Source organism: Ostreococcus lucimarinus, chromosome 12 (genome assembly GCF_000092065.1).
Source record: "Ostreococcus lucimarinus CCE9901 chromosome 12, complete sequence".
Taxonomy (NCBI): Eukaryota; Viridiplantae; Chlorophyta; class Mamiellophyceae; order Mamiellales; family Bathycoccaceae; genus Ostreococcus; species Ostreococcus sp. 'lucimarinus'.
In genome coordinates this window covers 492,715-505,080 of record NC_009366.1, presented here as the reverse complement: position 1 = coordinate 505,080, position 12,366 = coordinate 492,715, and the positions used below count along the sequence as shown (strand labels likewise).

Sequence of the window (12,366 nt, the reverse complement as noted above, 5' to 3'; positions counted from 1 at the left end):
ACCCCGCGAGCAACGCGTCGTCGCGCTCGAACAGCGCGCGCACGCCCGCGAGCGAGCCGAACGACGCGCGCGCGTCGACTCCCTTCGCGACGCACGCGACGAGCAACCACGCGTACGCCGCGCACAGCGTCGCGACCGCGCCGTCGACGACGAAACGTCTCGCGCGCGCCGATCTCTTCTCGCGCAGCGCGTCGCGCGCGAGGACGATCCACGCCGCGCACGCGCACGCGTTCGCGACGTCGAAAAAGCGCGCGTGCGTTCGCGGGACGCGGTCCGGGACGCGGTCCAGGAGGGCGGCGACGACGCCGCGCATGCGCGACGGCGAGTGACGCGACACAAATCGTCACGCCGTCGCGCGCGACGTCGCGTCGCGCGTCCGCGCGCGCGGCGCGGCGCGCGATGGCGAGCGACGCGCGCGCGACCGGCGTCGACGTCGACGCGCGACGCGCGAACGTCGACGACGCGACGCGACGCTCGAAGGATGCGCGCGAGACTTTGCGCGAGGGACGCGCGCGCGACGACGACGACGCGCCGCGCGACGACGACGATGGCTCGGACGACGGTCGCGTCGTCGCGCACGAGGATTACTCGTGCGCGACGCCGTTCGAGACGCTGGCGCGGGACGCGGAGACGACGCTGCGGGAGTGGTTGGACGAGGACGCGGCGACGGTTTCGACGCGCGCGAGCGCGGCGGCGGCGTTTCGACGCGAGTTTCGCGAACACGGCTTGCACTGGCGGAAAGAGGCGTACGGGTGCGAGATGTACGTTGATGTCGAACGGCTCAGACGCGGACGCGCGTGGGAGACGCTGCGAGGGAAGAGTTTGCTCGAGCTCGCGCGCGACGCCGGACGCGACGGAGCGCGCGCTTCGTCCGAGTACGACGCGAGGAAACGAACGGTGGATGGGTTCGATTACGTCACGTTTTTCGATTGTGCGTGCGTGATTTTAGTCCGTCCGATGAGCGCGAGCGGGGCGGGGCAGTTCGTGGACGAGGACGAGGCCCTGACGGTGCGATCCGCGTTCGCGTTGGCGATGTCGGCGCTTCGCGTCGGCGGCGCCGTGGCGGTGGCGACCCCGCGAGGTTTTTACGAGCGCGATTTTTCCGCGGACGTGTGCGCGGGTGATGATAACGACGATGCGGTTTGTGAAACCGACGTCACAAGGTTCACGCGTTTTAGTTCGCGCGAGGAGGTAACGGCGCGAACTTTCGCGGGGTGCGTGAACGCGTTTTACAGAAGCGTTCGCGAGACGCGTCGCTCGAACCCATCTACGGCAGATATCGACGCGGAAACGAAAGCCTTGGAAAGTTCGATTGTTTCAGCGCGCATCACGCGCGAGTTCACGCGCGCAAAGGCTACGACATCGCCGATGACGTCTGAAATTGAAGACGAGAGCGACGACGACGATTTCGGTTTGCGCGTCGACGAGTGGGACGACGATTGTCCTTGGGCTGCATGGGTACACGCGGAGGATCCGTGGCGGACGTTAGAGGTGGACGCGCTCTGGCTCGATGTGCGCTTAGATTGCGTCACATTCTCCGATCTCGACGTCGAAGACGCGCCGATTTGGCGTTTGCGGGGCGACCTCACGCAAGCGGCGCGAGATCGAGGCGAGGAGGACGACGCCGTCATTTCGAGCGACACGTCATCGATGAGCGAGGCGATATTCTCGCTCATCGAGAGCGCGGAGATCATTCGTGGAGAAGATGTCGAAGATGTGACGGGGGCATTGGACACGATGACTTTGGCGAGCGCGGAGTTTTGGGTCGAGCGCGGATACCAGACGCCTCACATACCGAACGACGAAACGGCTCGAGGGGTGACGCGTGATATCTTTACGTCCTTCGCGACGACGGCGTTGGTGACGCAAGAGTCGTTTCGTGAACCGTACAAAACGGCGCCTGCCAATTCTATCCTTGCCCGTTTCGCCCTTCACGCGTGCTGCTCGTTGAAAAATCCGCGCGCGGTGGCGCATTCGTGGAACGCTTTCGCTCGCGAGTTGCGACGCGAATACTGGGAACGGGGACGACTCGTTCCAGGCGTCGTGCGCGATGAAATTCTAGGCATCGATCACGGCGCATGCATAGTTTACCAAAAATTGCAGATGCTTAATCAATGCATCGCGCGAAGGAACGCGAAGAGCGACGCCGAGTTGCACGCGTCGACGCGAGCGAGCGACGGCGCGCAGCCGAGATCCGCCGACTCGCCACGTGGTGACGAGTTCGATCGTTTGCTCAAAACCACGAGCTCGACGTCGACGAGAATGCGTCATCCCGTGGACGATGAATTAGATTTAAACGCGCTGTTGAGTGGCGACGTTGAGCTTTCGAGCGCAGCGCTCGAGAGAGCGATGAGCGGGAGCGAGAGCGCGACGACGGCGAAGTCGGACGAGTACGCGAGCGCCGAGGAAGATTTGTCGCCCGAAGACGGCGACGACAGCCGCGCGGAAGGGGTCTCAGAGACACTGAAAATTCGTTTGTTGAACGCACCGCATGCGTTCATTCGCGCGCCGATCACGCAAGAAGCACCGTGCATGACGGAGGACGCGTTGGCGGAGCGCGAAGCGGCGCTTCGAGCGTTCGGAGACGACGACGAGGGTCGCGCCGCGCGACAACGCATTCAAAGCGATTCGCTCGTGTCCGATATGTCCGCGTTCAAAGCCGCGAATCCACGCGCGGTGTTTGAAGATTTCGTGCGTTGGCACTCTCCCAAAGATTGGATCGTCTCCGGCGCCGGAGAAGAACAAACAGACGAATCGAGCGGACGCTTGAGCGACAGAATGCGCCGCGACGGAAACACGTGGCTCGAGCTATGGACGCGCGCGCCGCGCGTGCCGGCGCATAAACAGCACCCTCTGTTTGATCCGATCGTTGAGGGCGAGAAAGCGATGCATTATCTCGAGACGATCCCAGCCACCGCGCTCTTCGACGTCGCCGCGCGATGCGCGTGCGCGGCGACGGCGGCTATTTTGTCGTCGTGGTGGCTCACGTCGTCGGAGGAAGCATCAGCGCGAGCACCGGCGGAGACGCACGAATCGATCAAAACAGCAATCGACACGTGCTCGCACTTTTTCGCGCGCACCGAGCCGTTGACGCTGGACGAGTACGATTTCGTCTTCGCCTCGCTCCAAGTCGCCGAGCGCGCGACGTTTCGCGCGGCGTCCGCGCGCGCCAGGCTTCCCGACGCCCCCCCGGATCTCATTTCCCGCCTCCTCACCGCCGCCGACGCGTGCGAAACCATCCGCGCTCGCGATATCCCGGCCTCATCCCTCCACGTCGTGTACACCGACTGCCAATCCCCCGCCGAGCGCGCGTACTTGGCGCTTCGCCTCGAGCGTCGTCGTCGCGTCGCCGAGTTCGCCGTCCGCGCCTCGCCACCCCTCCCCGACCACGCCCATCGCGTCATCGCGTACGACGACCACACCCGCATCTGCGTTCGCACCGCCGCGCGTCCGCGCTCGTAGGTCCGTTTTCATCGTCACGCGCCTCGGTCGCCGCGCCCTTCGCGCCGCCGCGCATTCGCAAGAAAACCTTCCAAGGAAAACCTTAGACTAGGGTTGAGCGCGTCCTCGCGCGCGGTCGCCGCCGGGTCGGCGTCTCTCGCGCGACGATTCCGTCGTTCGCACACGCCGACGCGCGACGGTGCGTGCGCGACGTCGATCGGATCGTCGACGCGGACGACGCGTACGACGCACCGCGGAGCACCGAGCGAGCGACGACTGACGAAAGCCGCGACGATTCGGCGATCGTCTCGCAGGACCTCGACACGGATCGAACGCCGCGATGGCCATCTCGATGGTGCGCGCGATGACGATGACGACGACGACGACGACGACGACGACGACGACGCGGAAGACGACGCGGACGACGCGGAAGACGCGAACGCGAACGACGACGCGAGCGGGAAACGTAAACATCGCGGACAACGTGACGCAACTCGTGGGATGCACGCCGATGGTGTACTTGAATAAGACGTCGGAGGGATGCGGGGCGGAGATTGCGGCGAAACTCGAGATAATGGAACCGTGCTGCAGCGTGAAGGATCGCATCGGATGGAGCATGATCGCGGCGGCGGAGGAAGAGGGGAAGATTACGCCGGGGAAGACGACGCTCGTGGAACCGACGAGCGGGAACACCGGCATCGGATTGGCCTTCATCGCGGCGGCGAAGGGGTATAAGCTTACGCTTACGATGCCGGCATCGATGAGCCTCGAGCGACGGATTCTGTTGAAGGCGTTTGGGGCGAATTTGGTGTTGACGGACCCGGCGAAAGGGATGAAGGGAGCGGTGCAAAAGGCGGAGGAAATCGCCGCCAAGACGCCGAACTCGTACGTGCTGCAACAGTTTGAAAACCCGGCTAACCCGAAGGTACATTTTGAAACCACGGGACCGGAGATTTGGGAAGACACCGCGGGACAGATCGATATCTTTGTCGCGGGCGTCGGGACTGGCGGCACCATCACCGGCACCGGTCGCTACTTGAAGAGCAAGAACCCGAACATTAAGATTGTCGCCGTCGAGCCGACGGAGTCTCCCGTGCTCTCGGGCGGTGGACCGGGTCCGCATAAGATTCAAGGCATCGGTGCGGGCTTTATCCCGGGTATTTTGGACATGGACGTCATCGACGAAGTTGTGCAAATCGCGAGCGACGACGCCATATCGATGGCCAAGGAGCTCGCGTTGCAAGAAGGTTTGATGGTCGGTATCTCCTCCGGTGCCGCGGCCGCGGCGGCGATTCAGCTCGCCAAGCGCCCGGAGAACGCTGGTAAGCTCATCACGACGGTGTTCCCGTCCTTTGGCGAGCGTTACTTGTCTTCCGCGCTGTACAGCACGATTCGCGAGGAAGCCGAAACCATGACTGCAGAAAGTTGAGTAAAGGCGCGCGAGTTTTCCAATAGCAGTTTTGAAAATCCCACGAACTTACGTAACGTGTGATGTCAATAAAAAGCACTATCAATCTATTTATACTTCGAGTGCGCGATCACAATCCTACTAATTTTACACCGCCGCTCAGAGCCGCTCGCAAAGGCGCTTGCGGCGCCGACCGCTTCGCCGACGTAAAGGAAGAACCTCGAGCAGTCAGCGCACGAAGAGGGGCATTAACGGCGATGTTTACCGTAACATCGCGCCGTTGTCGCCGATGAGCGATGTTTCGTGGGGATGTCGATCGCATGCTCGCCGTCGGTGCCACCGCCACGCCCGGACTCTTCGCCTTGTCTACCCGAGACGGCTTCAACGCCAGGACGCCGACGGCGCTCGCTACGCCCACGGCAACGGCGCCAGCAAGAAGGGCGCCCGAAAACACGAATTTATCAATACTCACGATGTACGGCGCGACGACGGCGAAACAACAGATCAAAACGAGCGTCATGGCTTGCGAGCTCAAGACAATCGCCGCCGCAAGTTGGCCGTCGTTTTCGTGCTCGGCCGAGTATTGCATGACGATGGACGGCACAGGCATCACGCACAGCGCGGCTATGACGCCTCGCGCGAGCGCGAAACTTTGTGGAATGAATAATGTACATACCGCCGCCGATAGCAACCCAAGACCGTATTTCACGCCGATAAATTTAGCCACCGCTTGCACTTGCATTCGGTCCATCGCTGGCTTGAAAAGGACGCCGAGCGTGAGCAACACGATCGGGTTATTCGCGTTCGCCAGCGGCACGACGAGCTGCGAAGCAGTCTGAGGGAGTGCAATACCAGTGAAGTTCATCATACTGGCCAATGTCACCGCGATCACCGGTGGAAATTTCGCCACCTTCCAAAATAAATCCTTCATCGTGAGGTTGCTCGCCTCGGCGGCTTTGCGAGCCGTCGATACCGCCGCGTTCGTCGCCGCAATCGTCCCTTCGCAATCCTTTACCGTCGTAGCCTCGACAAACTCGTTGTCTTCCCATAATCCCGCCTTGACAGCGCCCGTGCGCAGCACGCGAATCCCCGTCCCGTCGAACCGACCGCGCTTGAACTCGCCGGCGTACGAACCGCCCTTGCCGTACGTGTACACCCCCAAGCCATCCTTGACGTTATTCTTCCACTGCCCTTCGTACGTCGCCCCGCTCGGGTACTTGTAACACCCGTACCCGTGCTTTTTCTTATCTAACCACTCCCCGTCGTAAATCCCGCCGTCGTCGTGCACGGCTCGAGACGCGTCGCCGTGCTTTTGCTCGGCGGCGAAAATAGCCTTCGCCGCGCCGAACACCACCACCGCGTTCGGAGCGTCCCACATCGCGCATAGCGCCAGACCAGGCACCCCCCATATCGCTTCCACGAACGGGTACGCAAACATTCCTAAATTCACCCCCGTCGCGCTCCCGACGGCTAACCCTCTCGCGCGCGCCGGCGACTTGCGATACGCGAGGTACGCCCCGAACGAACATCCCACGCCCACGAGCAACGAGCACGCGGGAATGATCGCGCTCACCGTGGATACGGTCGCACTCAATCCACTGGACGCGCCCACCGCGCTCGCGCGCGTCATGACGTACAGTAACAGCGCTGGAAGCGTCACGTTCGTGGCAAAGCGAAAGACGGTTTTGCCATCTTCGAGGGTAAGTATTTTCAGCGCGCGCAGCGCGTAGCCGACGGCGATGAACGCCGCGTTCAGAGCGACGCGATGGAGAATGACTGCGCTATCCGTCATGGCGGGAATCCGCTGCGAGAAACGCGCGAGGGTGAGTGAGGCCTCGAGGTGCGGTGGGTGAGGACGGAGACGCGCGTCGCCCGTGACGCTCGCGAAACGATGCGCGGATGCGATTCGTCGGTAGAAAGAGCGTGCGGATGTGGTTATTGTACAGTCGTTTATCGTTCTTAAATATCGCGACGGACGCTCTACGAGTGGGTGGTGTCGCTGTTCGCGTCGGTCACAGAACTTCCTGAATGGGGTCGAGCCGCGAATCGGTCGAGCCGCCGCGCGCGGCGTCTCGCCGTTTGCGTATAATTGGCACGACGAGACGCGTTAGGTAAATCGTGAGGATGGCGCCGAAACCCACGATCCACCCGATCCACCACTTGCTGTCGAGTAGAACAACAGAAACAGAGACGATCAGCTGAACTACTTGCATCGGTGCGCCGAACTTGAGGAAATTGGCGAAAACGTAGCCGCCTGGACCGTACACCATCAAGTTGGTTTGGTAACCAAATGGAGACATGAACGATGCCGAAGCGGCAAGCATGAGCAAGTAGCTCATCTGAACGTTATCAATCCCTTGCTTTTCCGCAGCGCCAGCGGCGATGGGGTACATGAGCGCGGCGGCGGCGTTGTTACCGACGATGTTGCACAACACAACTGTGGCGAGGTAGACGGCGACGAGAATTCCCGGCTTCCCAGTACCCATGCCGTTGCCGGCGCTCACGAGCGTCGATGCAATCCCGGCAGCGACACCACTTTGCTCCATCGCCGCGGAAATTCCGAACGCGGCAGCTATCGTGACAATGACGTCCCATTTGACCGCCGCGCGCGCCTGCTCCTGTGTCAGACATCCCGTGGCGAGCATGACGCCCGAAGCCAGTAACGCGGCGACGAAGAGATCGAGCGCACCGGCGACAAAAACAGCTATCATCACTACTGCTGTGCCGAGAGAAGGAAGAAGCTTGTCGAATTGCGGCGGAGCGGAGTCTTCGATTTCAGAGATGAGCGCAAACGTCGGATCCGACTTATGATCAAGCAAAAAACTCGTCGACGTGTCCAGGAGCAAAACGTCGCCCGCTTCGAGTACGATATCGCCGATTCTCGCCTGTATACGCCCTCCACTGCGTTGGACAGCGATGATGACGGCGTCGTAACGCGTTCTGAAGTGCGTGTCACGGACGCATCTCCCCACGAGCGAGCTCCCTTGTGATATCACGGCTTGCACTAATCTTCGATCAGTTTTACGGACGTGCTTGAGCTTTTCCACTTGATTTTCTTGCGAAACTAACCCAGGAATGCGTCGAAGCGTCTGCATACCGTTCATATCGCCCGCAAACCACAAAATATCTTCACCATTAAGAATTGTCTCGGCGTCCGGTATGCGCATTTCGCTGCTCGCGTTCGATTGAATTGCCGTGCAAAATAAACCCGGCACGTTCGCCAGATCAACGCCTCTGATGGTTTTGCCATCCAACGCCCCTCCACTCACGACGCGCATGGGAATGGCAAACTCGTTAAAGTTAAGTTCGGTCTTCGCGTCGGTGAGCAAAACCTCCAAATCGTTCCCGCACGTGTACGTCGACGCCTCGATGGCATCCAAGGACAAATTCCGTCGCGAACCTGGCGAAGGAAGTCCACGTCGCGAGTTTTCCGCTGACGCAGCTTCACGTTCTTGCTTTTGCACCAGAAGTGGGCTCTCTTGAGAGACATGAAGCATAAGAATATCGTTGGCTCGGAAAATCGTCGTCCCGAGATGCCCTCGGCGGACGTCGTTCCCTGTCCCTGATTTCTCGCCCATACTCTGCACCGCCATTATGGACGCTTTAAATTTGTGCCTAAACTTGCACTCCGATGGCGTTGTGCCGACGAGCGGAGAGTTTTCGAGTATGCGAGCGCGAATGACCTCAACCGACTGAGTGAAATAGTCATGCTCACGCATATCGTCGCTTAATTGTCGTCGACGCTCACCGTGCTTGAAGTTGTAATCTAAACTTGCGCGTCCACTTTGCGTTCTCTGCTCGCTCGGCGGTGATGTGGCGGCTTTATCGCTCGCGCTCCCGTCGGCGTCTTCGTCGTTGCCGCTCGACTTGAACTTGCGAAGCATCTTTTCGTACGTGTGCAACTCTATACTCGCTCGCCCATCTTTTCTCGACTCCCGATGCATCCACGCAACGCCTCGAATACCACTGTCGTCCTGCGACTGACCAGTGAGCGAGGGCGTCCTCGCGCGCGGAGGAAACGTCACCGTGCTTTCGGCGTTTTCACCTGAGCGTTCATTGGTCTTGCGATAATCGTCGAACGAATTCCTCTTCTCTTCTAACATTTTCTCCTCCACTTCGTGCGTGAGCGGCACCAAGCCGTGTGTTTTACACACTTCCCCTATGCGATCGACGAGACCGGTGAAGATCAAGATGTCACCAACCTCGAGAATGAAATCTGGTTGTACTGCGCGCATCAGCATGTCGCCTCGCTGCACGCTGACGAGATACAACCCATTCAACCCGCGCAAGACAGCGACTTCGGCGTCCACGACGGGTGAACCACGCGGAACGACTGCACCTACGGTTAAATCGTCCATATCCATGTCTTGCCCCCCCGCGCGATTGCCGTCTCGCGCGCCGCCCGGCAGCAATGCCGGCGCCGCGATGAGCATGTACGCCAACCCGCTCAGCAACACCGGCACGCCAAACTTCGACAGCTCAAACAACCCGAGCGCGCGTTCATTGGGATATCGCTCCCGTCGCATGCCATCGACGACCAAATTCGTCGACGTCCCGATCAGCGTGCACGTGCCGCCTAAAATCGAGCTAAACGACAGCGGTATGAACAACTGCGCCGACGAAATCTTACACTTCCGCGACCACTTCTGCACGATCGGTATCATGATCGCCACCACCGGCGTATTATTCAAAAACGCGCTCACCACCGCGATCGGCACCATCAACCGCAGCTGCGCGTCCGCCGCGCTCTTCGGCGTCCCCAAGGCTTTGCTCATGTAATAGTCCAGCGCGCCCGTGTTCGATATCCCCGCCGCCACGACGAACAAGCACGCGACGGTGAGCAAGCCTTTATTGCTGAACCCCTTCAATCCCTCGCCCAGGTCCACGATCGAAGCCGCGAGCTCGAGCGCGAGCGCGCCGAGCATCAACACGTCCGGCCCCGCGACATTTTTCAGCAGCGCGATGAACATGACGGCGACGACGCTCACGCAGTACGGCCCGTGCCACGCGGGCGCCATGACGACCGATAGGCGCTGCGCGCGCGCGTCGACGGCGCGCGCGCCGCTCGAGCGCGTCGCGCACCGACTCGCGCGCGCGTCTCAATGCGTCGACATCGCCGAAGACCTCGAGGTCGCGCATTCGCGCGCATCGCGCGCCGCATTCGCGCTCGCGTGCTCGAGCGTCGCGACCGACGCGAGCCGTCGTCGTCGTCGTCGTCGTCGTCGTCGTCGCGTCGTCACCGTCGCGCGCGCGCGGTCGGACCGCGCGCGAATCGTTCCGTCGACGGCGGCGTCGGCGGCGGCGAATCGACGGCGGCGAGCGCGCGCGATGGCGAAAGACGCGGGCAAGCGAACCGCGACGAGCTACGACGCGGATGAAAAGATATCGTTCGAGACGTCGGAAGGGATCGAACCGCGCGCGACGTTCGACGCGATGGGAATTCGTGAGGATTTGCTGCGCGGGCTGTACTCGTACGGGTTCGAAAAGCCGAGCGCGATTCAACAGCGAGCGGTGGTGCCGATAATATCCGGACGGGACGTGATCGCGCAGGCGCAGAGCGGGACGGGGAAGACGTCGATGATATCGCTGGCGCTGTGTCAGATGTTGGACACGACATCGAGGGAGGTGCAGGGATTGGTGCTGTCGCCGACGCGAGAGTTGGCGGTGCAGACGGAGAAGACGGCGCTGTCGCTGGGGAATTTTATGAACGTGCAAGTGCACGCGTGCATCGGGGGACGGTCGATCGGGGATGACATTCGTAAATTAGATTACGGCTGTCACATCGTCAGTGGGACGCCGGGACGGGTGTTCGATATGATAAAGCGGCGGAATTTACGCACGCGCGGGATTAAGATTTTGGTCCTCGACGAGGCGGATGAAATGTTGAATAAAGGGTTCAAGGAACAGATTTACGATGTGTATAGATACTTGCCGCCGGAAACGCAGGTGGTGTTGGTGAGCGCCACGCTGCCGAACGAAGTGTTGGAGATGACGAGCAAGTTTATGACGGATCCGATGCGCATCTTGGTCAAGCGCGACGAATTAACGCTTGAAGGTATTAAGCAGTTCTTCGTCGCCGTCGAACGCGAGGAATGGAAGTTCGACACGCTTTGCGATTTGTACGACACGCTGACGATCACGCAAGCGGTGATCTTTTGCAACACGAAGAAGAAGGTGGATTGGCTCACGGAGAAAATGCGACAGAACAACTTCACAGTCTCCGCCATGCACGGCGACATGCCTCAAAAGGAGCGCGAGGAAATCATGAACGAGTTCCGAGGCGGTACGACGCGCGTATTGATCACAACCGACGTCTGGGCGCGCGGTATCGACGTTCAACAAGTGTCTTTAGTCATCAACTATGATCTTCCGGGCAACCGTGAAAACTACATCCATCGCATCGGTCGCTCGGGGCGATACGGACGCAAGGGCGTCGCTATCAACTTCGTCAAGGCAGACGACGTGCGTGCGCTCAGAGATATCGAACAGTACTATTCCACGCAAATCGACGAAATGCCCATGAACGTGGCCGACTTGATTTAGAAGAAACCCACGTGTAACGAGAATCGTCCAAACCGCGCAATCTTCATACTTCGACTCTCTCTCTTTCTCTTCATCTCTTCATGGCGACCCGCCGTCGCACCGTCGGCCGCGAGCTCGAGCGCTTGATCGATAGAACCATCTATCCCGGTTTCATTCGCTCGCAATTGACGGTGTTTAAAGAGGACGGCTCGATACAACAGGGTGCTGGCAAGGTAGTGCGCGCGCACACACAAACGTTCAGGAACTGACCAACCACAGTACTGCGGTGCCGTAGGATCGATCAAAAAACAAAACGCTCTCTACAGCGTTACCGCACGCGTGCCACGATTTGATTTGTGCCTGAGTCCCAAGGATGTCGACGACGACATCGTTCAGATCGACACCATTCTCGAAGCCTTGGAACCTGGGTATCCTCCGCCAGAGATCGACGAACGTCGCCGTAGTCGCGCAGACGTGAAATATTACGAGAGCGCGAGCACGACGGAGGGAAGCGACGATACAGAACGAAAAGAGCGAAAGCGGTTGAAAAAGAATGAATACAGTCGAATTTACAGAGCACGAAAGATGAAAAAGTTGAAGACGTTGTCGGCAAATCAGCCCCTCGCGTCGACGCACAAGAAATCGCAATCGTTGGTGTGCCCGCATTGTGGTTTTATCGGGAAGCGTGCCGCCGGATTCGCGAATCATCTTCGCGCATGCCGCCGCCGACACGAGGACGAGCCGACGCCGACGCCCTCGCCCGACGAGGCGGCGTCGGAACAACACGAACGACGAGAAGAACAACAAGAACAAGAAGAAGCACGAGCACGACATGCTAACACAATTGACATTCTTGAGGACACAATTGACATTCTTGAGGACACTCGGCGACTCGCAGGCGACCAAATTACGCTCTCGTTGCCTATTATCGTCCTGTCGCCCGAATGCCGAATGACCGAGTCGCCTGAATGCTGAATCGCCCGAATACTGAACTA

At 60.1% G+C, this 12,366-nt stretch overlaps 7 protein-coding genes across 7 annotated transcripts; 5 read left to right on the top strand and 2 right to left on the bottom strand.

Moving 5' to 3' along the window:
• Positions 1 to 399: 399 nt before the first annotated feature.
• On the top strand, positions 400 to 3,462 carry OSTLU_17704 (predicted protein; the record flags this gene model as incomplete). The annotated part of the gene is made up of 1 exon (XM_001420831.1): positions 400 to 3,462. One exon carries the CDS (start codon positions 400 to 402, stop codon positions 3,460 to 3,462), a length of 3,063 nt encoding a protein of 1,020 aa, XP_001420868.1.
• A 288-nt stretch (positions 3,463 to 3,750) lies between these two features.
• On the top strand, positions 3,751 to 4,870 carry OASTL1 (O-acetylserinethiol lyase/cysteine synthase; the record flags this gene model as incomplete). The annotated part of the gene is made up of 1 exon (XM_001420830.1): positions 3,751 to 4,870. Exon 1 carries the CDS (start codon positions 3,953 to 3,955, stop codon positions 4,868 to 4,870), a length of 918 nt encoding a protein of 305 aa, XP_001420867.1. The 5' UTR covers positions 3,751 to 3,952.
• A 109-nt stretch (positions 4,871 to 4,979) lies between these two features.
• Positions 4,980 to 6,641, bottom strand: OSTLU_95034 (predicted protein; the record flags this gene model as incomplete). Its single annotated transcript, XM_001420674.1, has 2 exons — positions 4,980 to 5,045; positions 5,190 to 6,641. 2 exons carry the CDS (start codon positions 6,639 to 6,641, stop codon positions 4,980 to 4,982), a joined length of 1,518 nt encoding a protein of 505 aa, XP_001420711.1.
• Positions 6,642 to 6,861: 220 nt separating this feature from the next.
• On the bottom strand, positions 6,862 to 9,819 carry OSTLU_39202 (DASS family transporter: sodium ion/sulfate; the record flags this gene model as incomplete). Its single annotated transcript, XM_001420673.1, has 2 exons — positions 6,862 to 8,139; positions 9,193 to 9,819. The coding sequence occupies 2 exons, from the start codon at positions 9,817 to 9,819 to the stop codon at positions 6,862 to 6,864; spliced, it is 1,905 nt and encodes a 634-aa protein (XP_001420710.1).
• A 358-nt stretch (positions 9,820 to 10,177) lies between these two features.
• Positions 10,178 to 11,430, top strand: OSTLU_26958 (predicted protein; the record flags this gene model as incomplete). Its single annotated transcript, XM_001420829.1, has 1 exon — positions 10,178 to 11,430. One exon carries the CDS (start codon positions 10,178 to 10,180, stop codon positions 11,390 to 11,392), a length of 1,215 nt encoding a protein of 404 aa, XP_001420866.1. The 3' UTR covers positions 11,393 to 11,430.
• Positions 11,431 to 11,472: 42 nt separating this feature from the next.
• Positions 11,473 to 11,640, top strand: OSTLU_26957 (predicted protein; the record flags this gene model as incomplete). The annotated part of the gene is made up of 1 exon (XM_001420828.1): positions 11,473 to 11,640. The coding sequence occupies one exon, from the start codon at positions 11,473 to 11,475 to the stop codon at positions 11,638 to 11,640; it is 168 nt and encodes a 55-aa protein (XP_001420865.1).
• Positions 11,641 to 11,956: 316 nt separating this feature from the next.
• Positions 11,957 to 12,346, top strand: OSTLU_26956 (predicted protein; the record flags this gene model as incomplete). The annotated part of the gene is made up of 1 exon (XM_001420827.1): positions 11,957 to 12,346. The coding sequence occupies one exon, from the start codon at positions 11,957 to 11,959 to the stop codon at positions 12,344 to 12,346; it is 390 nt and encodes a 129-aa protein (XP_001420864.1).
• Positions 12,347 to 12,366: the final 20 nt, after the last annotated feature.